This window comes from Coregonus clupeaformis, chromosome 21 (assembly GCF_020615455.1).
Source record: "Coregonus clupeaformis isolate EN_2021a chromosome 21, ASM2061545v1, whole genome shotgun sequence".
NCBI classification, from domain to species: Eukaryota; Metazoa; Chordata; class Actinopteri; order Salmoniformes; family Salmonidae; genus Coregonus; species Coregonus clupeaformis.
Genome location: NC_059212.1, coordinates 57,919,783 through 57,946,856, shown reverse-complemented (window position 1 = coordinate 57,946,856; position 27,074 = coordinate 57,919,783). Strand labels below are relative to the sequence as shown.

The 27,074-nt window shown below is 40.6% G+C and overlaps 1 protein-coding gene across 1 annotated transcript; it reads right to left on the bottom strand.

Moving 5' to 3' along the window:
• Window positions 1-1,076: 1,076 nt before the first annotated feature.
• LOC121534521 (sialic acid synthase-like) lies at window positions 1,077-3,474 on the bottom strand. The gene is made up of 6 exons (XM_041841105.1): window positions 3,343-3,474; window positions 2,583-2,798; window positions 2,366-2,465; window positions 2,027-2,181; window positions 1,560-1,826; window positions 1,077-1,280 (listed from the first exon to the last, which is right to left on the bottom strand). The coding sequence occupies exons 1-6, from the start codon at window positions 3,472-3,474 to the stop codon at window positions 1,077-1,079; spliced, it is 1,074 nt and encodes a 357-aa protein (XP_041697039.1).
• Window positions 3,475-27,074: the final 23,600 nt, after the last annotated feature.

Sequence of the window (27,074 nt, the reverse complement as noted above, 5' to 3'; positions counted from 1 at the left end):
GTATTCGATGAGGGTTGTTGACATCAACCGCCTGTATTCAATGGCGAGATGCAATGCTACTAGCCCCATTTCATGAATACGCATAGCCATCTCGAGACAACTCCGATATAAAGTGTTTTTTCTCAAAGTTGCCGGGATGTCACGTGTCCTACTTATATTAGTACACTCGTAGCAATTTAAGAATTTCGAAAGTTTTCCGCCGAGTTGGGCCTCTTCCTCTTCCACTCTGCCAAAAACTGTGAACCAACTATATTAATTTGGGGACAGGTCGAGACACACATGAATCATTCATGGACATTTTAGCTAGCTAATTTGTCCTGGGAGACACATAAACATTGGGCTGTTCTTTTATCTGAAATGTATGGTCCTTTTCCCCCCAGAATTTTTACCAATTTTGAGTCATACAAAATCGTGTGTTCTCTACTCTGACAATTAATCCACAGATAAACGTTTTTAGTTTGTTTTCTTTGATTATTCTCTCCTCGTTCATCTTTCAATCACCCCCGTGGGTTAGTATGCTTGTGAAAAACAATGAGTAGATAGGAGAGGCGGGACTTGCAGCGCGTCTAGCGTCTGAAATAGAACCACGTTCTATTTTATCGCCTGGCATTTGCAGACCAGAAACCCGTTGATGTGTGTGAGCAGTTTGAATGAAATTATTTAATAACATGTAAATGTATTTTGCAATGCTTGTGGTGATACTGATGGTATGTCGGGACTGATGGTATGTTTCCATAGCAGGTTAGAATAATTAACGTGGCAGGTTAGGTGAATTAACGTGGCAGGTTAAGATAACTAACACAGCAGGTTAGGAGACTGAGGTTAAGGTTAGGTTTAGCTACAATGCTACAGTTGACAACAACTGTTGTCCCCGACGCGACCACTAGATGGAGATGTAGGCCTACTCCATCTTGCTACAATGGTAGAAATGTAAACAGACCACCAGTCCTGACATACTGTACCATCCGTTTCATATCACCGGTCTAGTCAGCATGTTAACATTTTTGTTTTACATAACATCTTTCTATCTGAACTTTCCACAACGTTGTGTCCTGCTGAACACACACGTGGTCGACTCAGCCATTGTTGTTGTAGCCGTCCACCATATGTGGAGTGATGCTCCCATCCTCCTCCACGTCCTCTGTGACGGCCTTGCCCACCAGCTGACCCATGTCTTCAGGAGAGACGCCCTTCGGCTCGCCCACCTTCACCCCCAGCATATCCATACTCAGCACCGTGCCTTTAGGGATCGCCACTTTGGCCACCACTGACTTCCCCAGCTGGAAGAAAAAATTATATAGAGATTTCCTCCTATGTGCTGTTGTTGGCTATAAAGTACAAGCTGAAAATGGCTAAAGAGAATACTTGATGTAAGGGACTAGACAGTTGCTGTCAATATACAAAATATACAACATATGTCAATAATATACTAAATCTATATTTTTTCAGTTGACATTCGTAATAATAACTGTCTCCCAAAATTATAATGATGTCATATTAATTTTAATTTAAAAGGTAGGCCCATTATGTTTGTCATAAACCTCCCGAGGCCAACTCACCTTGTCATGGCAGGCTTTCTCACAGGGTAGCATCTGTTTGATACCCGTGCCTTGGGCCCGCTCCACAAGGCGGATGGCTCTGACCAGCTCTGTCAGCTCAGAAGGCTCCAGCGACGCTTCGTGGTCGTTGCCCTTCCAGCTCTTGTCCAGGGTCACGTGACGCTCCACGACCTTTGCTCCCATCGCCACTGCTGCCACGGTGATGCTGATTCCCCTCTCATGGCCGGAATATCCAATGGGAATATCAGGGAATTCCTTCTGGTATTCCTATGTCAGTAAAAGGGAGAGAGAAATGCCATGGATCAAATCATTTCCTTCAGTGGTGGGCAGAAAAAAAATCTGTCAAGTTCACAATATTCCTGAAGTAGTTGCATCTCTCCCTCTTTGATATTACTCTGGGGTAACTTGCTGATTCTACCTGACACAACTCCTTCCTTATCATAACAAACCAATGGGGGAAGTCATACTGCTATGACACGTAGGTTGACATCCTCAGGGTCCAATGGGTAGGCACTGGTGCACTGTAGGATGGTGAAGTTCTGATTGTGCTCCTTGACCGTCTGATAGACACGTCTCATTGTCGCAATCGACTGCATCCCACTGGATATCACCATAGGCCGTCCTGAGGTAAAACAAAGTTGTAATTTCTCCAGTAACTGACTTTACTGAAATGCCGCATATTACACATTTTGACTGCACATTCAGGGTATATATATATTTTAATTGGAAACATTTTACTTTTACCACAGTAACAGGTGGAAAAGATGTAGTACATATATAACACAGTGTTAACTTGAATCAATTACCTTTTTTTGCAGTCAGTTCCAGACAGGGGAAATTGTTGGCATCGCATGAGGCAACTTTGAAGAAGGGCACATCAAGGTCATCCAGGAACTCCACAGCCATCTAACAAGCGATGCAAAGCAGTTGAGATAGTCATGCATGTTTTGCTTGAAATCCGTAATATCAACACAGTCACAGCAGACTAATTCAATAGACGTTTATCATGGAATAAACTTTTACCTCGTCCATTCCAGAAGCGGTGAAGAAGATTCCAACCTCCTTTGCATATTTCTGGAGCTCTCTATATTGTTCATGACTGAACTCCAGATGACGCTTGTGGTCACCGTATGTCTTTCCCCAGGAATGTTTGGAGTTGTACGGACGCTCCAGAGCACGCTTGTTGAACTTATACTCAAGCTCACTCTTCTGAAATTTGGCGCAGTCTGCCCCGCAGTCCTGTAAATTGATGCCAACATGAGTAATAGTGTCAAACACACACACACACACACACACACACACACACACACACACACACACACACACACACACACACACACACACACACACACACACACACACACCACACACACCCTACTTACATTTATGCAAATCCATGCACAGCAGCAATACAGTATCAGGATCACAGTAGAAAATACCATTCCCCTCAGTCCTACCATTTCTACACTACCTTTTGATTTGAGGTTATTAAAGGAAGGTTTAGATGGGAGGGATGCAGGATGGCTAAGTTGCCCCACACTCATACATGTATGTGGGTGCCTTTCTATCTGATGTCGCCCAACCTGTTATATTAAACTGAAGCTTAAGCCACATTAAGGGGCAGTTTCCCTGACACATATTAAGCCTAGCCCTGGATAAAACATTTTTTTTAAACACTTTAAATGAAGGTTCAATTTTGCATTGAGCATGCTTTTTGTCCAAAACTAGGCTTAATGTGTCCAGGAAAACTCTTAAGAATGTCTCTTCATTTAGCTTCCAGTACCTTAGCCATCTTGATCATTTTCTTGGCTATTTCGATATCTCCCTGGTGGTTCTGTCCAATTTCTGCAATAATAAAACAGGGGTTAGAACCCCCAATCATCCGGCCAGGACCAAGTTCGAATTTCAGAGGCATTTTCGAAATAAAACGGATAAATTAAGTTGGTAAATGATTAAGAGCCTTTAGCAAACTAATCACACTATTTTTAAGGATGAGATTGTCAGAGGCAATCTTGCACGATGGAAAAAGGAAGAAATTGCTTATCCCCTGCCCTTTTATCCAAATCCTTCAAGTCAGCCCAGCCAATGATTTACCAATATCCTCATCAGCCAAACAGAAAGAGACAGGTAGGATAATTTTTTTGTAGCCTCGTGCCAGTCTGTTTCTGTTTACCTTAGGGAATTGTCCTTACGGAACTGTCAGTTGGCAAGAGCACAAAAAAATCTAGGACCAGCAAAAAAAATGTGTGGGCAACCCAAAGAAGTGCCTTCAGAAAGTATTCACACCCCTTGACTTTTTCCAAAAGAATGTGTGTTGCAGTCTACATTTAAAATGGAATTTTAAAATTAATTTTTTTTGTCACTGGCCTACACCCAATACCCCATAACGTCCAAGTGGAATAATGTAAGAAGTATTTTTGTTGTCTTGACAATATGACTCTTATTTTTAATTTAATCTAATATTGTCTTGTGTTGTTCTTGTCTATAAATGTTCGGTACACTGTCATGTAATGTACAGTGCATTCGGAAAGAATTCAGACCCCTTGACTTTTTCCACATTTTGTCACGTTACAGCCTTATTCTAAAACTGATTAAATTGTTTTTTTTCCATCATCAATCTACACACAATACCCCATAATGACAAAGCAAAAACAGGTTTTTAGAAATGTCTGCAAATTTATTCAAAATAAATAACTGAAATATCACATTTACATAAGTATTCAGACTCTTTTTACTCAGTACTTTGTTGAAGCACCTTTGGCAGCGATTACAGCCTCGAGTCTTCTTGGGTATGACGCTACAAGCTTGGCTTTGGGTTGTTGTCCTGTTGGAAGGTGAACCTTGTTTCTCATGGTCTGAGAGTCCTTTAGGTGCCTTTTGGCAAACTCCAAGTGGGCTGTCATGTGCCTTTTACTGAGGAGTGGCTTCCGTCTGGCCACTCTACCATAAAGGCCTGATTGGTGGAGTGCTGCAGATATTGTTGTCCTTTTAGAGCTCAGGTGCATCCTGTTTCCATTGATCATCCTTGAGATGTTTCTACAACTTGATTGGAGTCCACCTGTGGTAAATTCAATTGATTGGACATGATTTGGAAAGGCACACACCTGTCTATATAAGGCACCACAGTTGACAGTGCATGTCAGAGCAAAAACCAAGCCGTGAGGTCCAATGAATTGTCTTTAGAGCTCCGAGACAGGATTGTGTCGAGGCACAGATCTGGGGAAGGGTACCAAAAAATGTCTGCAGCATGTTTTTCGAAATTTTTAGAAATTAATTAAAAATGTAAAGCTGAAATATCTTGAGTCAATAAGTATTCAACCCCTTTGTTATGGCAAGCCTAAATAAGTTCAGGAGTAGACATTTGCTTAACAAGTCACATAAGTTTCATGGACTTACTCTGTGTGCAATAATAGTGTTTAACATGATTTTTGAATGACTACCTCATCTCTGTACCCCACACATACAATTATCTATAAGGTCCCTCAGTCGAGCAGTGAATTTCAAACACAAATTTAACCACAAAGACCAGGGAGGTTTTGCAATGCCTTGCAAAGAAGGCCACCTATTGGTAGATGGATTATATATATATATTTTAAATCAGACACTGAATATCCCTTTGAACATGGTGAAGTTATTAATTATACTTTGGATGGTCCATCAGTACACCCAGTCACTACAAAGATACAGGCGTTCCTTCCTAACTCAGTTGCCGAAGAGGAAGGAAACTGCTCAGGGATTTCAGCATGAGATCAATGGTGAATTTAAAACAGTTACCGAGTTTAATGGCTGTGATAGGAGAAAACTGAGGATGGATCAACAACATTGTAGTTAATCCACAATACTAACCTAATAGACAGAGTGAAAAGAAGGAAGCCTGTACAGAATAAAAATATTCTCAAAACATGCATCCTGTTTGCAACAAGGCACTAAAGTAATACTGCAAAAAATGTGGCAAAGCAATTCACTTTCTGTTTTGAATACAAAGTGTTATGTTTGGGGCAAATCCAATACAACACGTTACTGAGTACCACCCTTCATATTTTCAAGCATAGTGGTGGCTGCACCCTGTTATGGGTATGCTTGTAATCGTTAAGGACTTGGGAGTGTTTCAGGATAAAAAAAAGAAACGGAATAGAGCTAAGCACAGGCAAAATCCTAGAGGAAAACCTGGTTCAGTTTGCTCTCCACCGGACACTGGGAGAGGATTTCAACTTTCAGCAGGACCTAAAACACAAGGCGAAATCTACACTAGAGTTACTTACCAAGAAGACAGTGAATGTTCCTGAGTGGTCGAGTTACAGCTTTGGTTTAAAGTGTTCACTCAGGGGTGTGAATACTTATGTAAATTAGATATTTTTGTATTTAATTTTCAATACATTTTCAAACATTTCTAAAAACATGCTTTCACTATGTAATTATGGGGTATTGTGTGTAGATGGGTGAGATAAAAAAAAGAATAATCAATGTTGAATTCAGTGTGTAACACAACAAAATGTGGAATAAGAAGGGGTATGAATACTTTCTGAAGGCGCTGTACATACCACACCAGACACACCAATATGGGTTTCTTTAGGCCTACAGTACTCAAACCAAAAACGTATTTAATGCGTCGCTCAGTTATGTATAGAGCCATGTAATATTGGACCACAGATTACTCAGGCAAAAAGCTTTAAAAAACAGAAACAAATTAAACATAGTGTCACAGTGCCTCTTTTCTTAATTAACGTCTAATTTAACTGTGCTGTACATAATAATATGAATATCTATATATGAGTAAGAAGTATTTTTGTTGTCTTGACAATATGACTCTTATTTTTAATTTAATATTGTCTTGTGTTGTTCTTGTCTATAAATGTTCTGTACACTGTCATGTAATGTACAGTGCATTCGGAAAGAATTCAGACCCCTTGACTTTTTCCACATTTTGTCACGTTACAGCCTTATTCTAAAACTGATTAAATTGTTTTTTTTTTCCCATCGTCAATCTACACACAATACCCCATAATGACAAAGCAAAAACAGGTTTTTAGAAATGTCTGCAAATTTATTCAGAATAAATAACTGAAATATCACATTTACATAAGTATTCAGACTCTTTACTCAGTACTTTGTTGAAGCACCTTTGGCAGCGATTACAGCCTCGAGTCTTCTTGGGTATGACGCTACAAGCTTGGCTTTGGGTTGTTGTCCTGTTGGAAGGTGAACCTTGTTTCTCATGGTCTGAGAGTCCTTTAGGTGCCTTTTGGCAAACTCCAAGTGGGCTGTCATGTGCCTTTTACTGAGGAGTGGCTTCCGTCTGGCCACTCTACCATAAAGGCCTGATTGGTGGAGTGCTGCAGATATTGTTGTCCTTTTAGAGCTCAGGTGCATCCTGTTTCCATTGATCATCCTTGAGATGTTTCTACAACTTGATTGGAGTCCACCTGTGGTAAATTCAATTGATTGGACATGATTTGGAAAGGCACACACCTGTCTTTATAAGGCACCACAGTTGACAGTGCATGTCAGAGCAAAAACCAAGCCATGAGGTCCAAGGAATTGTCTGTAGAGCTCCGAGACAGGATTGTGTCGAGGCACAGATCTGGGGAAGGGTACCAAAAAATGTCTGCAGCATTGAAGGTCCCCAAGAACACAAGAAGTTTGGAACCACCAAGACTATTCCTAGAGCTGGCCGCCAGGCCAAACTGAGCAATCGTGGAAGAACGGACTTGGTCAGGGAGGTGACCAAGAACCCGATTGTCACTCTGACAGAGCTCCAGAGTTCCTCTGTGGAGATGGGAGAACCTTCCAGAAGGACAACCATCTCTGCAGCACTCCACCAATCAGGCATTTATGGTAGAGTGGCCAGACGGCACATGACAGCCCACTTGGAATTTTCCAAAAGGCACCTAAAGGACTCAGACCATGAGAAAGATTCACTGGTCTGATGAAACCAAGATTGAAGTCTTTGGCCTTAATGCCAAGCGTCACGTCTGCAGGAAACCTGGCACCATCCCTACGGTGAAGCATGGTGGTGGCAGCATCATGCTGTGGGGATGATTTTCAGCATCAGGGACTGGGAGACTAGTCATGATCAAGGGAAAGATGAACGGAGCAAAGTACAGAGAGATCCTTGATGAAAACCTACTCCAGAGTGCTCAGGACCTCAGACTGGGGAAAAGGTTCACCTTCCAACGGGACAACGATCCTAAGAAAACATCCAAGACAACGCAGGAGTGGCTTCGGGACAAGTCTCTGAATGTCCTTGTGTGGCCCAGCCAGAGCCCAGACTTGAACCCGATCGAACATCTCTGGAGACAGCTGAAAATAGCTGTGCAGTGACACTCCCCATCCAACCTGACAGAGCTTGAGAGGATCTTCAGAGAAGAATGGGAGAAACTCCCCAAATACAGGTGTGCCAAGCTTGTAGCTAAGAGATAGATGGGAGGTGTTGAATGGAGCTGAAGGATGGGACTAATAACAACAACAAGATAACTAATGTAAAGCATACTGTGTCCATAATAAGTATATAGGTTATAGGTTGAGAGCTTTTGTGAAAGAGCACAGTTAGAAAAATATGGCATATAGAAGCAAACCAGATGGACATCATGAAAATGATCGGAGGAAGTTCAGGAGTAAAAACAAACAAAATAAAATTATTGTAAAATTTGACTGTGTCCATAAAATGTATATAGTATGTATAAGCTGGAAGTAGAGGCCTAAGCATTATTGTTCACTAGTTTACTCCAATTAGGGAAGGGGTGGGAAATATAATTTAAAAAAGGATATGTATGTATGTATGTATATATATATATATATATATATATATATATATACATATATATAGTGGGGGAAAAAAGTATTTAGTCAGCCACCAATTGTGCAAGTTCTCCCACTTAAAAAGATGAGAGGCCTGTAATTTTCATCATAGGTATACGTCAACTATGACAGACAAATTGAGAATTTTTTTTCCAGTGTGGTGTCGAGAAAACTATGCTGAGATGCTGTGAGAACAAGAATTCCGCTGACACTGTACTTTGATTATAAAGGTTTATTTATATCAAGAGTTCCAGCGTCAATTTACAGATATCTGCAGAATATCTGGAGAACAACGACCCCAATCTGTAATATGTTGTTCTGTCCTCCTTTGTTTTAACCGTGGTATTTATATCCTATGCCCTATGTAACATAATATGGGTGTTTTCCCTACAGACCAATCCCAGGAGTCCACCTAACAGACTTCCTCGGCTTTAGGGTGCCCCTATAGAACTACTCCCCAGATGCTCCCTTTAAGCTGAGTCAACATCCTCTAAAACCATTTGAAACCATTAGCAAAGTCATAAATTCCTCAGATACCACATATTTCCCCCCTTCGAGACGCATTAAGTCTCGAAAACAAAAAAAATAGGATTATGACAAATAACAATTTCTCATTGAGTATCTTTTAACAATAAACCAAATTTTATGGAGAGTAAACACCTTTTTCTATGGAGTGTAAATACATTTCTATGAAATATGAACAAATCTCTATGGAGTGTGAATAAATTTCTATGAAATATGAACAAATCTTTATGGAGTGTGAATACATTTCTATGAAATATGAACAAATCTTTATGGAGTGTGAGAGCGAAAAACCTGTCTGGCAGCTTTCTTTCCAAATATCCCTCCATCAATCAAGACAGTAAAATTCTCTCACGGCCCCTCTGCCCCAGGCAACCACCTAAGTACTCCAGATCAATTCATAAATCTTTATCAATGCATTTGAAACTATGATGCAATTTGAATACACATGAACGCCTCAGTAAACAAAATACAATCAAATCTGTCCACATTCAGGCTGGTCAACCCATCGGACCCTCCTGTGGATTCTCTCTATCCCTGCCTAGACCCAATATCCCTAAGCATCCACGAAATAAACAAAAACATCTGAGATCCCCACATGTACCCAATAACAGCAAATATCATTCTTCAAAAATTAATACAGAAAGAATATGACACAAAATATGTATTACACATGCAAATATGTCTATATATCATTGCAGACACTGGAATGTAGTCCACTACACTTCATCTCCTCAGCAGTGTCGACTTCCAATTCAACTTCGATGATGGAATCTGAACCTTTCCACACCTTCCTTGTTCCACTTCCTCCAGTCCCTTCATATTGTCCCCTCTACACATTCCCCCATATGCTTCTGGAAGAAAATAAAAGACCAAACAGTATATTTTGCAAAACAACACATTCAAATTAAAACATCAATATCAACTAAAAATATAAAAATGATATATAAAATGAATCACATACCATTTCCCCCCTTTGATTCATCACAAAATACTAAAATCACCATAATATTTAAAAACATTTGAAAAATTCAAAATTGATATCTATCCATCAATACTCCTTTGAGACTTGACAGAAGGTTAAACCCTCTTATCGTTTCATTTTCAAAACCCTTCAAATTATAGGTAATATTATCTATGTTATCTTCCCAAATTTTACACCATACCATTGAAAAATTCCCACTTCTCTCCTAGACTTATCCTCCAATGGTAGGCTCCCCAGACTATGAAATTTCTCTCTTTCAGAATCAGATTTATCTCGTTGCCTGTGCTTCCCCTCTTTTAATTTTTAAAACCTCATATGGAAGCTTCAACTTCAACATGTAACAACATCCTTTCCATCCATAGGGTAAGAATATATTCTCTCACCACAAACCCCAGATGTTTCTCTAAAATTCCCAATAGTCACATTACCATGCAAAAGCTTCTCTCTCCATCAAAGTCCTTCTCTTCTTACTAACTGGAACATCAAAAGTTACATAATATTTCTCATTACTAACCTTATGTTCATGCTTACCCCAAAGTCATCATACAATCATCACCATCTGCTACTCCCCTAAACATCCCCTTTCCATCGTATGTTTTATTTAAACAAAAACAGCTTTTAGCCCTCACTGGTTTCACCTCCAATGCTTCATGAAGCGCTGTTAACTGATTTTCCTTCCTATCTAACAAATTCACATAGGTTAATTCACTTAACCAATAACACTTAAACCTAGGCCTAAACAAATGCTTCCACAACTACATTATTTTCTCTCTTAATGATTGTTGCTGATACAACAGCCATTATAAAGCATAAGATTGACACATACTTGATAGAGGTTTAGCTACCTTCTCTAAGATTCAACCCCATGTTCCTAGTACTAGAATTCTCAACAGACATTTACCATCAAGATTCCTCACTGATCTTACAGAATGAGGTAACTCCTTGAACTAAATATTCCTACCTGCCCATCCATCTTTAATTTCCAAACAGAAGAATTAAATCCATATGCCTTCCATTTAGTTTCTCTCTTCCCTAACGAACAGTATTGATCAGATATATCTTCTTGTCTTCCATTAAAATCAAACAACTCATCCTGTACCTCCATGATAGTATTCTCTCTCTAACATTACTCAAAATAAGTTAGCAATCACTCATAACCCTCTTCCACTTCATATCATTTTACAAAATATACTTCCTTTCACTAGGTGAAACAGCTTCTACTTCTTATCCTCATAACAACACTTCTTCTCCATAATTATCTCTCCATATGAGAGGAATCTCACCTCTACACATTCCTTCTCTCACATCTACAAAGAAGATGAGCTGTACCACCCATCCTAACCCTAATGACAGTCTTTTCCTCTAAAATTGGTGCTGGAGCGATTGGCTCCCTTGTAATCAAATGTGATACATTTATAGCTTTAATAACTGTCAATGTTGAAAGAGTTGAATTGCTTCTCACTGTTGTTAATAATAGGCTGAAGTGTTGATGTCATTGTTGTTGATTCATCCATTCTCCCTAAAGCTTTGAACTCTTTACTTGTATTTCCATCTATCACCACTAGTGTCACTACATTAACTCTCAGTCCCAACTCTAATCCCTCACTTTCAAACTGTTGATTATAAAAAATACATTCATAATCACCTTGATCTTCCTGCTGGGAATTGTACACATAAAGACTACAATCACCCTCAATCTTCTCTTATCATTCAGCAACGCATACTTTCTCAATGCATCTGCTCCTTACAGATCTAAACTCCCACCATATCTATCTTCCCACTGAACTCTAAATTTCCCTTCACCACTGTTCTCTCTCTCTTCCTACTAACATTGAAGCTGAGCTGACTGTCCTAGAGTTCCTTCAATTCTAGTTTTCTTAACTTTTTAGTCTGACTTTTTCCCCTAATTTTTCAAAAACCATTTCACTGATTTATCCACAAATTCCTTTCCCACTAATTTTAGGATATTTGATCCGGAAGTCCCCACCTGCTTATGACTTCTTTACACAAAAACTTTTGAGCATCTTTTAGCCTAGTTTGACATCTTATTCCCCTCTTGGTGTAGGAATGTAACTAATAATAACAGTCACCCCCTGTAAACATCACTTTTCAGACAGATTGTCCTCCTTCCTATGACATAGTCAATATTTTCAAGCAAATCTGGTTCCCAAAAACCCTACTCCTTTATAATCTGTCTCCTAATCTTCCCCCTTGCAACATTAGTTAACCCCTAGCTTCCTAAATCATCAGACCTAATAGGTCCAGAGGCGCTACTATCAACCCCTCATGGTTTCTCCCAAAACAACAAACATTCTTACTCTGAGGATTTTTTCTATTGTCTTCAAAACACCTGCTTTTGAAAGTCCTTCAATTTCTGGTTCAATCCCTTGGATTGCTTCATCTTTCAATGGATACTGATTCTTCCAAGGAGGTCTGGCTCCTAAAAATCTTCACTGAGATTTCCAATCCAGAATACTGTAGACAAATCCATCTCTGTCATCATCAACAATTGGTAAACCTTTTCCTTTGGCACTTCTACCAGACAGCCGTCTGGTGTACATCTTATTTTACAATTCAATTTCCACAATGCATCTCTTCCCAACAACGCAATAGGTATATGTTCTGATACCAGTATGGGTATTGTAATTTTCTCATTTTCATAGCAGAGCTCAATTGGTTCCTTAAGAGTAATCAACTATTTTACTCCCTCAAATCCCTATCCTAATTAGTTGATTTGACATAGTGAGATGTGTAACCTCTTCAGGCTGAACACAGATAAAAGCCTTTCCGCTATCCATCATCACTTCCCATAGTCCGTTGTTTATTTTTACTTCAATTGTTGGATCTTTTTTCACTAACTGGTGCTACCAGCTGACACCCCCCTTTCGGATCTTCTAGGCACCCCTAGAATCCTTGCTCCTTGCCCCTATAAGGGTTCACCTGTCCTCCAGATGATCTTCACTTGCTCCTGTATCTTCCTCTGAAATTCTTTCTTGTGTTTCCTTCTTGCCCATTACACTCACAGCAAAGTCAACAACCTGTCCACAATCATAACACACTTCTCAAGATTGTTGGAAGTATGGCTTAAATCTTCCTCCTCTTCCTCTTCCTTAGCCTTCTCGTCCTCTTCCTCTCCAATTATTTCAGTCCAGAAACTATCTATGGATATGAAACAACTTGTACCACTAGTTGTGGCTGGGACAATTGCATTTGACCTTGTTCAGTTGAAGCTGTGGCAGTGATTGTTGATTTGGTGCACACTGATTCTTCATAACCAAAGCTTTTCTTCTCCTTCTTATTCTCCCCCAGTTGTATTTCATCAAGTTTTCTGAGAGTTTCTTGGTCCTGTTCTTTCTAGTTGTGTTCCTTCTTCCTCTACAGATCCACTTGATGGGCTATATAATCTCTATAGACACCTTTTGTCATGCTTCCAAGTCCAACCACCTCTGCCAGTTTGCTCCCCTTACTTGTGAGGGCAGTCCCATCTGCAGTTTAGCTCTCTGAAATATTTCTTCCATATCTGGAATCCCAAGGAGATTAGCCAAAAGTCTCTTAATGTCTCCTATGGCTGACTATGTTCCCACCATAATTTCTTCCCATTTTTCTTTTGAAATCCAAGGATATGCTCCATCTTGAAGAGTAGACAGCTTCTCAAGTATATCTGACATATCGGTATTCTTCAAAGGCTTATATTCTAGGTTCTGTCCTCGAATGATCACTGGCATCATCTTCTTACTGGTGCCCTCTTTCCTTGGCCTCAATGTATTATTCTCCTCCAATTCTTGGGATCCTTTTCTCAGCAGTTTTTTCTTCTCTTCTGTATCTTCAGCTTCTTGAGTTGTTCTTCCTTTACTTCTTCTAAATTATTCCCCTTATCCAGGCATGATACGCATCAGTCTATATCTCTTTCTATTTCTTCTGTGCTAGTCATTTGTAGGATAAAATCCTCTTGAACATAAAGCACCTTTAATCTCCAAATCTTCATTGCTTTCTCCATCTTCACTTTCCTCAGAGATCGAATCTCTAGTATCCTTCTTCTTCCTCCAACTTCCATCAGAGATCAAATCTCTAGTATCCTTCTTCTTTCCACTCTTGCCAACTTCCTTCTGATCACAGAGTCATATCCACCCATGATCTCTTCTCAATCACTCCGATCATCATCATCATCATCGTCTTCTTCATCTTCAAGTTCCATCTTCCTGAACCTCACTCCACCCTTAGTTTCCAGACATCTCGTTTTCTTCTTACTTTTGGAGTTTTGATTCATCTTTATGGTCGTTTCTGCTTTTCCTCTCTCTATTATTCAATCACTTTCATCATGTTGATGACGTCAGGGTTAAGATTCCCTTCCACTAGCCATGGTTGTTCAATGTCAGGCCAACGTTTATTCCCTTTTCCAGATAACCTTGCAATACCATTAACTAAAGGATTACTATTTTCTACTACATCAACAGGAGTAATTACTTTCATCGTTTTTATGTCCTTTTTCCCCATTGTAACAACTCTTTTATATTCCTTTATTGTAAATTATTTCATTATTTTAGACTATGTAGCCTATAGTTCCCTCTTTTTTTTTTCTTCCCCAAATTAATTAATTAATCAATTAATCAATTAATTTATTCATTTATTCATTTTATTTTATTTTACCAAATTATTGATTAGTGGCAATCTTACCACATCCAATCAGGAAAAGTAAATGAAAGTAGTCAACTTCAGAGCAACCCAAAAAATATAGACCTCTAATCCAGCAACACTCCAGCACTCACAACCCCATTGCTTAATAAGCACCCAATTACCTTAATTTTACAGAATAATGTCAGTACTCGATTTCCCCCTCAACTCTAATCAAACCCACTCATGCACAAAAACTCCAAAATGCAATTCTTATTTTCATCAATTGATCAGTCTGTTGCCAAGTCCTTGTCAAATTGTCATAACATCAAATATGCTAGGCACCCAAAATATCCTCTATGGGAAGGTACGTTTTGTAAATAGAACAGTACTAGCCTTGATTTGACTTGATCCGTTGCAGCACACTCTGTCGCATGATGCACTCGTCAGCACTTCCTCTCTCTCTCTGTCTCCTCCTTCTTATCTCTCATATGACAGAATAACAAAGAAACAGACAATAATTTAGTAGTTTATGCACTCACTGAGTTATTTCAACCATTCAATACCCCTCTAGTCACATTCGCTCTAAGAAATAAGCAAAAAACTTAACTCAAGAATAGTATAAATAGCTCAATACCATTTTTTAAATTTATATATATATATTTTTTATCCGTCAACATATCTCTCTCATTTATCAATTCAATAGATCTCAATCAAATAGTTATCGTTAAGCAACAGCCTATTTAACAAACAGAACATTCCATTCGTGTTTAAATCTCCTCCTCTCTCTCTGTCTGCTCTGTTCTGAGTCTGCGTCTCCCAGCAACTCAGTGCAGGCAGAGGAGTGGCACATTTGCCCTACGTAACTCTAAAGTCATAAAATCACACGCATGCGTAGTACATTCACCAGTGCGATTTCAGAGTGGAGGGAGCTCTCTCCCAGCTCTCTCCCAGCTAGACAACAGAAAGTAGACAGTCCCGCTGCACTTCCTCTCCTTTACCCCCATAGACAAACAGTAACACTTAACAGAGCTCACAAACCATAGAACACAAATCCTACTTTCTTCTACACACATACACATACAGTTTAAGAGGCTTATCCCATTCCTATGGACCCCTAACGCAGTATGCTACCTACATTGCGCCGTATATTTCCATTGTTCCTAAATTTCTGCTACCACGAGTTCCGCGGACATTCGATGAGCGGTCACATCAATCATATAATTCGTCAACCATAAATTGAGCGGTAACTTGCAACTGAATATATATACCACAACCTCAAGTCCCCGGGACTTACCTAAATACACCTAACGTGCTTTTAGGATTTTCGGCCCATCCTAATGATCGCCTCGTTAGAGGGCTTTCCTAGATTCGCAATGTCCTAATTTGTATACATTTACCTTAGTTCCTGGCCTTTCCTTCATTTGTATTCTTTTTGAATTTTATTCAAGCAAAATATCCCTATAGACACTCCCCCCTGTTTGCGTTGCTTTCAACGCAAACAAATTTAGAACGGACTCCTATCCCACAGCAAATAACAGCAAAGCACACACGCAAGTTCTTAACGGTGCATTCATTCAACGCACACACACAGACACACGAACTGACCAGTGCCCAAAGTAGTGAAAAAACTCACCCTTATCTGCCGGACTCTGGAGCGAGAGTCAGCTCGGCGCCCATGAATGGAACGCTGAGAAAATACCTCGTCGCCATTTTGTGGTGTCGAGAAAACTATGCTGAGATGCTGTGAGAACAAGAATTCCGCTGACACTGTACTTTGATTATAAAGGTTTATTTATATCAAAGAGTTCCAGCGTCAATTTACAGATATCTGCAGAATATCTGGAGAACAACGACCCCAATCTGTAATATGTTGTTCTGTCCTCCTTTGTTTTAACCGTGGTATTTATATCCTATGCCCTATGTAACATAATATGGGTGTTTTCCCTACAGACCAATCCCAGGAGTACACCTAACAGACTTCCTCGGCTTTAGGGTGCCCCTATAGAACTACTCCCCAGATGCTCCCTTTAAGCTGAGTCAACATCCTCTAAAACCATTTGAAACCATTAGCAAAGTCATAAAATCCTCAGATACCACACCAGAAAATCACATTGTAGGATTTTTTATGAATTTATTTGCAAATTATGGTGGAAAATAAGTATTTGGTCACCTACAAACAAGCAAGATTTCTGGCTCTCACAGACCTGTAACTTCTTCTTTAAGAGGCTCCTCTGTCCTCCACTCGTTACCTGTATTAATGGCACCTGTTTGAACTTGTTATCAGTATAAAAAGACACCTGTCCACAACCTCAAACAGTCACACTCCAAACTCCACTATGGCCAAGACCAAAGAGCTGTCAAAGGACACCAGAAACACAATTGTAGACCTGCACCAGGCTGGGAAGACTGAATCTGCAACAGGTAAGCAGCTTGGTTTGAAGAAATCAACTGTGGGAGCAATTATTAGGAAATGGAAGACATACAAGACCACTGATAATCTCCCTCGATCTGGGGCTCCACGCAAGATCTCACCCCGTGGGGTCAAAATGATCACAAGAACGGTGAGCAAAAATCCCAGAACCACACGGGGCGACCTTGTGAATGACCTGCAGAGAGCTGGGACCAAAGTAACAAAGCCTACCATCAGTAACACACTACGCCGCCAGGGACTCAAATCCTGCAGTGCCAGACGTGTCCCCCTGCTTAAGCCAGTACATGTCCAGGCCCGTCTGAAGTTTGCTAGAGTGCATTTGGATGATCCAGAAGAGGATTGGGAGAATGTCATATGGTCCGATGAAACCAAAATAGAACTTTTTGGTAAAAACTCAACTCGTCGTGTTTGGAGGACAAAGAATGCTGAGTTGCATCCAAAGAACACCATACCTACTGTGAAGCATGGGGGTGGAAACATCATGCTTTGGGGCTGTTTTTCTGCAAAGGGACCAGGACGACTGATCCGTGTAAAGGAAAGAATGAATGGGGCCATGTTTCGTGAGATTTTGAGTGAAAACCTCCTTCCATCAGCAAGGGCATTGAAGATGAAACGTGGCTGGGTCTTTCAGCATGACAATGATCCCAAACACACCGCCCGGGCAACGAAGGAGTGGCTTCGTAAGAAGCATTTCAAGGTCCTGGAGTGGCCTAGCCAGTCTCTTGATCTCAACCCCATAGAAAATCTTTGGAGGGAGTTGAAAATCCGTGTTGCCCAGCGACAGCCCCAAAACATCACTGTTCTAGAGGAGATCTGCATGGAGGAATGGGCCAAAATACCAGCAACAGTGTGTGAAAACCCTGATCACATTTTTCCCACGCTTTACAGAGTTAGTTTCATCAGCTGTTGTATAATATTATACAAAACACAGGTAAAACAGAATTTGACTGCACTGGGCCTATAAGGTTCCAGGGTATGTCAGTATATTAAGGGATTTTATTTCACACAATCACACCCCACTAAAGTTCTCTCTCTCTTTCTCTCTCTCTCTCTGCTCGTCTCTTAAGGGTACCACCATCGTTCGAGGTACGTTGAACACTTTGGCGGACCTGGGATATTCTGGGTTTGGTGTCACTGCCCAGGCATGGATTTCCAGTTCCGGGCCAACGATACATCAACTTTGACATCATGGGTGAAAAGGTTGCAAGATCAACCCCAACGAGGGGGGCTTTGATTTCCATCCCCCTTCCAGAATAGACCGGAGTGGGACTGCTACAATGTGACCACAACAAGATATGCAAGTATATCTGAATTTACAGCAATATTCGTCCCAGATGACATCTACCCATACTATAGTGGGCAACCATGTTGCCTTCCTCAGTATGTCAGAAAAGCCTTTGCTGGTGACCAAGACGACAGCAACAGGACGCCTCATCATGTCTGTCCCACACGGGACCTTGTGGATAACCTGCAGAGAGCTGGGACCAAAGTAACAAAGCCTACCATCAGTAACACACTACGCCGCTCAGGGACTCAAATCCTGCAGTGCCAGACGTGTCCCCCTGCTTAAGCCAGTACATGTCCAGGCCCGTCTGAAGTTTGCTAGAGTGCATTTGGATGATCCAGAAGAGGATTGGGAAAATGTCATATGGTCCGATGAAACCAAAATAGAACTTTTTGGTAAAAACTCAACTCGTCGTGTTTGGAGGACAAAGAATGCTGAGTTGCATCCAAAGATCACCATACCTACTGTGAAGCATGGGGGTGGAAACATCATACTTTGGGGCTGTTTTTCTGCAAAGGGACCAGGACGACTGATCCGTGTAAAGGAAAGAATGAATGGGGCCATGTATCGTGAGATTTTGAGTGAAAACCTCCTTCCATCAGCAAGGGCATTGAAGATGAAACGTGGCTGGGTCTTTCAGCATGACAATGATCCCAAACACACCGCCCGGGCAACGAAGGAGTGGCTTCGTAAGAAGCATTTCAAGGTCCTGGAGTGGCCTAGCCAGTCTCTTGATCTCAACCCCATAGAAAATCTTTGGAGGGAGTTGAAAATCCGTGTTGCCCAGCGACAGCCCCAAAACATCACTGTTCTAGAGGAGATCTGCATGGAGGAATGGGCCAAAATACCAGCAACAGTGTGTGAAAACCCTGTGAAGACTTACAGAAAACGTTTGATCTGTGTCATTGCCAACAAAGGGTATATAACAAAGTATTGAGAAACTTTTGTTATTGACTAAATACTTATTTTCCACCATAATTTGCAAATCAATTCATAATAAATCCTACAATGTGATTTTCTGGATTTTTTTCCCTCATTTTACAGGCCTCTCTCATCTTTTTAAGTGGGAGAACTTGCACAATTGGTGGCTGACTAAATACTTTTTTCCCCACTGTACATGAATGATTATGAGAGCATTCTGAGTGATTTTGAAGACTTCTGTAGACTGTAGTGTAGTACAGATCTCAGTAACCATGATTCCACTATTAATCTGATTCTGAAGTGAAAGGACAGGACAGGAAAACAGCAGTATAGTTTTGCTTAGCCTTTTTCAATCTGTATTATGTAGGTAACTGATTGTATTTTAATTGTATGCTGTTGTAACCCCCTCCTGTCTTCTTCATTGTTTTGTCATTTAGCTTTTTCATGTTGAAATTGATTTTTGAATAAAGAATTATCTATTTACCATTACTATGCTATTGGTAATACAAAAAATATAAATATTTTCTATACAACATTATTGTATGTGTGTGTATCTAGCTCATGCAAAGAAAATTAAAAGAACTTGTAAAGTCATACCCAAGAAGACTTGAGACTGTAATCGCTGCCAAAGGTGCTTCGACAAAGTACTGAGTAAAGGGTCCAAATACTTATGTAAATGTTATATTTCCTTATTTTTTTAAATTATTTTTTTAATTGCAATAAACCTGTTTTTGCTTTGTCATTATGGGGTATTGTGTGTAGATTGATAAAAAAATTTTTTTTAAATACATTTTAGAATAACAACATGTGGATAAAGTCAAGGGGTCTGAATACTTTCCAAATGTACTATATATGAGGGTATATGATGAATCACATGGTATGGACTCATGGTATCACATGAGCGCTAAGTATGGAAAATCAGCAAAAAATGATGTTTATGACGAAGCACAGAAGTAAACAGATTAAAACCTATAAGGGCGGTTTCCCAGACAGAGTTTAATTTAAATCAGGACTAGGCTAATTCTATTGAAATTAATCCAGATTTTAAAAAATGCTTTCTGAGACATTGCTTAACTTCAGATTGACTCATTCTAGACTACGGAGTCCCAGACTACAGTAAGTAAGGACTAACCAGTTAATCGTTGTGAAGCCTAATTAGATTAACTATGTGCACTTGGTGCTGACCTGAGGATGCTTCAAAAACCAGGGATGGGACACTAATACATGAGCATTGTGTGGAATTGGAGCAAGTCACCTAAACCAAACAATGGACAGAGGTAAAAGAAAACGTTCAAAGAATTTCAGTGACTATGAAAAAATCCTCTTGAAGCGAATTGTGTCAAACCACCCATCAACTGAAAACAAGAAAAAGTGGACTACCATTCACAGCTGAGCTCACTCAGTTTAAAAAAAATATATATACTGTATATATCAAGAGAGGCCAAACGCTCGCTGGCTTCCCTTGAATTCAATTCTAGGGGCGGCAACAATGTCATACTCTTCTTCTTTTTTTGTGTGTGTGTATTTTACCCCCTATTTTTAATCTTGTCTCATCAGCACAACTCCCCGACGCGCTCAGGAGGCGAAGGTCGAGTCATGCATCCTCCGAAAACACCCGCCCTCTTAACCCGGAAGCCAGCCGCACTAATGTGTCAGAGGAAACACTGTTCAACTGATGTCAGCCTGCAGGCACACGGCCTGCCACAAGGAGTCGCTAGAGTGCGATGAGCCAAGTAAAGCCTCCCCGGCCAAACCCTCCCCTAACCCGGACGACACTGGGCCAATTGTGCGCCGACCTATGAGACTCCCGGTCACAGCCAGTTGTGATACAGCCCAGGATCGAACCTGGGTCTGTAGTGACGCCTCTAGCTCTGCGATGCAGTGCCTTAGACCACTGCGCCACTCGGGAGGCCCCTGTCATACACTTTTTGAACAGAAAGCATCAGATAGATATAGATTTTGGGGAAGCCTGGCTTACATTTACATTTACATTTTAGTCGTTTAGCAGACATTTTATCCAGAATAGACTTTCTGTCAGTGTATTCAACTAAGGTAAGTAAGACCACAACATATGACAGTCATTGCAAGTAAAATGTTCCTCAATAAAACAGCGATCAGCTACATCAGTGCTAAGAAAACACACATGAGTGTTAGTGAAAGAGAAGTACAACAGTAAGGTTTTAGATGTTTGTGTTAAAACTAAACTAGAAAATGAAATGATTCACAAAGTATGGATTTGTGTAGCCTATTACATGAGCCCTTAAAACCACACTCCTTCATTTGTGTATACCCTCAAAGAGAAGGTCACATTCTACAACATGCACACACAATGAGCTGTGAAAACAGCACAATATAGTTTATGACAATGCAAAGTCATCAATAGAATACAACCCTTATCGTTCCTAATGGTCATAACGTTGCGGCCATGAAAGGAGAATTATGACACTCAGACAATGAGTTTATGATAATGACTTCTCAAATTAACTTTCAGTGAGGTCAGAAATGTAATTTCTCCAGTTTATAGATTTCAGGTCATTTGAAATGTGTTAATGTTTCACTTTGGATATACAACTGGAGACATTGAGTGTTTGACTCCAGGTGTATATTCATCAACAAGGAGGAAATGAAAATAAACTGATAACACATAAGAGTCTTTTATGGTATTTTATTATCAGAGAATGCAGTGAACCATGGTATGGTACTAATAAAGTACTCTCTTATCTTATGGACTTATGGGGACAGAGATTAATTTAACCCTCAGAGCACCAGAATTCCATAACTACTAGAATGGCCATGAAGTTCAAATGACGTTGATATTTCAATTGTAGAAATATTCAATAATAAATAATACATTGGTCAATTAATGCATGTATTATGTTAAAATAGGTCATAAGAATCCTCAGGACACCAAATATAAATTGTAATCAGTCAGAAAATGTATTGATGAATCTAAAAGCACATAGACTGTAAATACTCAAATAAGATTTTCTGACTATAAGACAACAGTTGCTTGCCCAGCTGGCCCATCCAAACTACTGTATATTGAAACTAATTTCACATATCATAATAGATGTGGCCTAAAGACCAGATTAAATTGACAGTAGTCTGATGGGTGACAATATTATAAATGGTCAAATAGAGTATGTGTCACGACTTCCTCCAAATCTGCCTCCTCTCCTTGTTCGGGCAGGCTTCGGCGTTCGTCGTCACTGGCCTTCTAGCCACTGCCGCTCCTCATCTCATCATCATGGCTAGCCTGCCATGTTAACCTTCGACCAGCTGGTGGACATGGCCATCCAGTTGGACAATCTGCTGCAGAGATGGTTGTCCTTCTAGAGCTCAGGTACATCATGTATCCATTTATCATCCTTGAGATGTTTCTACAACTTGATTGGAGTCCACCTGTGGTAAATTCAAGTGATTGGACATGATTTGGAAAGGCACACACCTTTCTATATAAGGTCCCACAATTGACGGTGCATGTCAGAGCAAAAACCAAGCCATGAGGTCCAATGAATTGTCCGTAGAGCTCAGAGACAGGATTGTGTCGAGGCACAGATCTGGGGAAGGGTACCAAAAAATGTCTGCAGAATTGAAAGTCCCCAAGAACACAAGAAGTTTGGAACCACCAAGACTATTCCTAGAGCTGGCCGCCCGGCCAAACTGATCAATCGTGGAAGAAGGGACTTGGTCAGGGAGGTGACCAAGAACCCGATTGTCACTCTGACAGAGCTCCAGAGTTCCTCTGTGGAGATGGGAGAACCTTCCAGAAGGACAACCATCTCTGCAGCACTCCACCAATCAGGCCTTTATGGTAGAGTGGCCAGACGGAAGCCACTCCTCAGTAAAAGGCACATGACAGCCCGCTTGGAATCTCCCAAAAGGCACCTAAAGGACTCAGACCATGAGAAACAAGATTCTCTGGTCTGATGAAATCAAGATTGAACTCTTTGGCCTAAATGCCAAGCGTCACGTCTGGAGGAAACCTGGCACCATCCCTACGGTGAAGCATGGTGGTTGCAGCATCATTCTGTGGGGATGTTGTTCAGGGGCAGACTGCCCCAGATCGAGGGAGATTATCAGTGGTCTTGTATGTCTTCCATTTCCTAATAATTGCTCCCACAGTTGATTTCTTCAAACCAAGCTGCTTACCTATTGCAGATTCAGTCTTCCCAGCCTGGTGCAGGTCTACAATTTTGTTTCTGGTGTCCTTTGACAGCTCTTTTGTCTTGGCCATAGTGGAGTTTGGAGTGTGACTGTTTGAGGTTGTGGACAGGTGTCTTTTATACTGATAACAAGTTCAAACAGGTGCCATTAATACAGGTAACGAGTGGAGGACAGAGGAGCCTCTTAAAGAAGAAGTTACAGGTCTGTGAGAGCCAGAAATCTTGCTTGTTTGTAGGTGACCAAATACTTATTTTCCACCATAATTTGCAAATAAATTCATTAAAAATCCTACAATGTGATTTTCTGGATTTCTTTTCTCAATTTGTCTGTCATAGTTGACGTGTACCTATGATGAAAATTACAGGCCTCTCTAATCTTTTTAAGTGGGAGAACTTGCACAATTGGTGGCTGACTAAATACTTTTTTCCCCCACCGTATATTGGCCATATACCACAAACCCCTGATGTGCCTTATTGCTATTATTAACTGGTTACCAATGTAATTAGAGCAGTACAAATAAAGGTTTTACCTAGATGGGTGTAACATTGTATAGCTGTGAAATAATAAAACGACGAACAGGTGGATGCATATGCCAGCTGCAGACCTGGCGCCACAGGCGTTTGATTTGCATAGGTGGGCCCGTTTTTACACGACTACCATTTCAACTGAAATTAAAAAGTAAACAAAGGACGCTACAACAACTTCACCTTGTGAAGACTTACAGAAAACGTTTGACCTGTGTCATTGCCAACAAAGGGTATATAACAAAGTATTGAGAAACTTTTGTTATTGACCAAATACTTATTTTCCACCATAATTTGCAAATAAATTCATTAAAAATCCTACAATGTGATTTTCTGTATTTTTTTTCTCAATTTGTCTGTCATAGTTGACATGTACCTATGATGAAAATTACAGGCCTCTCTCATCTTTTTAAGTGGGAGAACTTGCACAATTGGTGGCTGACTAAATACTTTTTTTCCCCACTGTATATACACAGTGAGGGAAAATAGTATTTGATCCCCTGCTGATTTTGTACGTTTGTCCACTGACAAAGAAATGATCAGTCTATAATTTTAATGGTAGGTTTATTTGAACAGTGAGAGACAGAATAACAACAACAAAATCCAGAAAACGCATGTCAAAAATGTTGTAAATTGATTTGCATTTTAATGAGGGAAATAAGTATTTGACCCCTCTCAATCAGAAAGATTTCTGGCTCCCAGGTGTTTTTTATACAGGTAACGAGCTGAGATTAGGAGCACACTCTTAAAGGGAGTGCTCCTAATCTCAGCTTGTTACCTGTATAAAAGACACCTGTCCACAGAAGCAATCAATCAATCAGATTCCAAACTCTTCACCATGGCCAAGACCAAAGAGCTCTCCAAGGATGTCAGGGACAAGATTGTAGACCTACACAAGGCTGGAATGGGCTACAAGACCATCGCCAAGCAGCTTGGTGAGAAGGTGACAACAGTTGGTGCGATTATTCGCAAATGGACGAAACACAAAAGAACTGTCAATCTCCCTCAGCCTGGGGCTCCATGCAAGATCTTACCTCGTGGAGTTGCAATGATCATGAGAACGGTGAGGAATCAGCCCAGAACTACACGGGCGGATCTTGTCAATGATCTCAAGGCAGCTGGAACTATAGTCACCAAGAAAACAATTGGTAACACACTACGCCGTGAAGGACTGAAATCCTGCAGCGCCCGCAAGGTCCCCCTGCTCAAGAAAGCACATATACAGGGCCGTCTGAAGTTTGCCAATGAACATCTGAATGATTCAGAGGAGAACTGGGTGAAAGTGTTGTGGTCAGATGAGACCAAAATGGAGCTTTTTGGCATCAACTCAACTCGCAGTGTTTGGAGGAGGAGGAATGCTGCCTATGACCCCAAGAACACCATCCCCACCGTCAAACATGGAGGTGGAAACATTATGCTTTGGGGGTGTTTTTCTTTTAAGTGGACAGGACAACTTCACCGCATCAAAGGGACAATGGACGGGGCGGGGGGCATGTATCAAATCTTTGGTGAGAACCTCCTTCTCTCAGCCAGGGCATTGAAAATGGGTAGTGGATGGGTATTCCAGCATGACAATGACCCAAAACACACGGCCAAGGCAACAAAGGAGTGGCTCAAGAAGAAGCGCATTAAGGTCCTGGAGTGGCCTACCCAGTCTCCAGACCTTAATCCCATAGAAAATCTGTGGAGGGAGCTGAAGGTTCGAGTTGCCAAACGTCAGCCTCAAAACCTTAATGACTTGGAGAAGATCTGCAAAGAGGAGTGGGACAAAATCCCTCCTGAGATGTGTGCAAACCTGGTGGCCAACCACAAGAAACGTCTGACCTCTGTGATTGCCAACAAGGGTTTTGCCACCAAGTACTAAGTCATGTTTTGCAGAGGGGTCAAATACTTATTTCCCTCATTAAAATGCAAATCAATTTATAACATTTTTGACATGCGTTTTTCAGGATTATTTTGTTGTTATTCTGTCTCTCACTGTTCAAATAAACCTACCATTAAAATTATAGACTGATCATTTCTTTGTCAGTGGGCAAACGTACAAAATCAGCAGGGGATCAAATACTTTTTTCCCTCACTGTATACAGTGAGGAAAAAAAGTATTTGATCCCATGCTGATTTTGTAAGAAGCAGAAAAACACCCCCAAAGCATAATGTTTCCACCTCCATGTTTGACGGTGGGGATGGTGTTCTTGGGGTCATAGGCAGCATTCCTCCTCCTCCAAACACGGCGAGTTGAGTTGATGCCAAAGAGCTCGATTTTGGTCTCATCTGACCACAACACTTTCACACAGTTCTCCTCTGAATCATTCAGATGTTCATTGGCAAACTTCAGACGGCCCTGTATATGTGCTTTCTTGAGCAGGGGGGACCTTGCGTGTGCTGCAGGATTTCAGTCCTTCACGGCGTAGTGTGTTACCAATTGTTTTCTTGGTGACTATGGTCCCAGCTGCCTTGAGATCATTGACAAGATCCTCCCGTGTAATTCTGGGCTGATTGCTCACCGTTCTCATGATCATTGCAACTCCACGAGGTGAGATCTTGCATGGAGCCCCAGGCCGAGGGAGATTGACAGTACTTTTGTGTTTCTTCCATTTGCGAATAATCACACACACTGTTGTCACCTTCTCACCAAGCTGCTTGGCGATGGTCTTGTAGCCCATTCCAGCCTTGTGTAGGTCTACAATCTTGTCCCTGACATCCTTGGAGAGCTCTTTGGTCTTGGCCATGGTGAAGAGTTTGGAATCTGATTGATTGATTGCTTCTGTGGACAGGTGTCTTTATACAGGTAACAAGCTGAGATTAGGAGCACTCCCTCTAAGAGTGTGCTCTTAATCTCAGCTCGTTACCTGTATAAAAGACACCTGGGAGCCAGAAATCTTTCTGATTGAGAGGGGGTCAAATACTTATTTCCCTCATTAAAATGTAAATCAATTTATAACATTTTTGACATACGTTTTTCAGGATTTTTTTGTTGTTATTCTGTCTCTCTCTGTTCAAATAAACCTACCATTAAAATTATAGACTGATCATTTCTTTGTCAGTAGGCAAATGTACAAAATCAGCAGGGGATCAAATACTTTTTTCCCTCACTGTATGTATATATTATATATTTCCAGAGAAAAAAACATATGGGGGATTGGAAGTGATGCAGACAATTACATTGATGGAAGTTACAATCTATCTGCAATATTAAAGCTGATCTACCCCCAAAAACATTTTTTTAAACCCGTTGTGACGCACGGGTGTTCCAAATTCCGTTTTAGAT

What these genes read in the sequence shown, in the direction of transcription:
- LOC121534521 (XM_041841105.1), bottom strand. Translation starts at nt 3,474, where the DNA reads ATGCCTCTGAAATTCGAACTTGGTCCTGGCCGGATGATTGGGGGTTCT. An exon ending in GGAACTGACTGCAAAAAAAG is followed by an intron (nt 2,182 to 2,365) that starts GTAATTGATTCA and finishes GTTTTACCTCAG; the next exon opens with GACGGCCTATGGTGATATCC. An exon ending in TCAACCTACGTGTCATAGCA is followed by an intron (nt 1,827 to 2,026) that starts GTATGACTTCCC and finishes TTACTGACATAG; the next exon opens with GAATACCAGAAGGAATTCCC.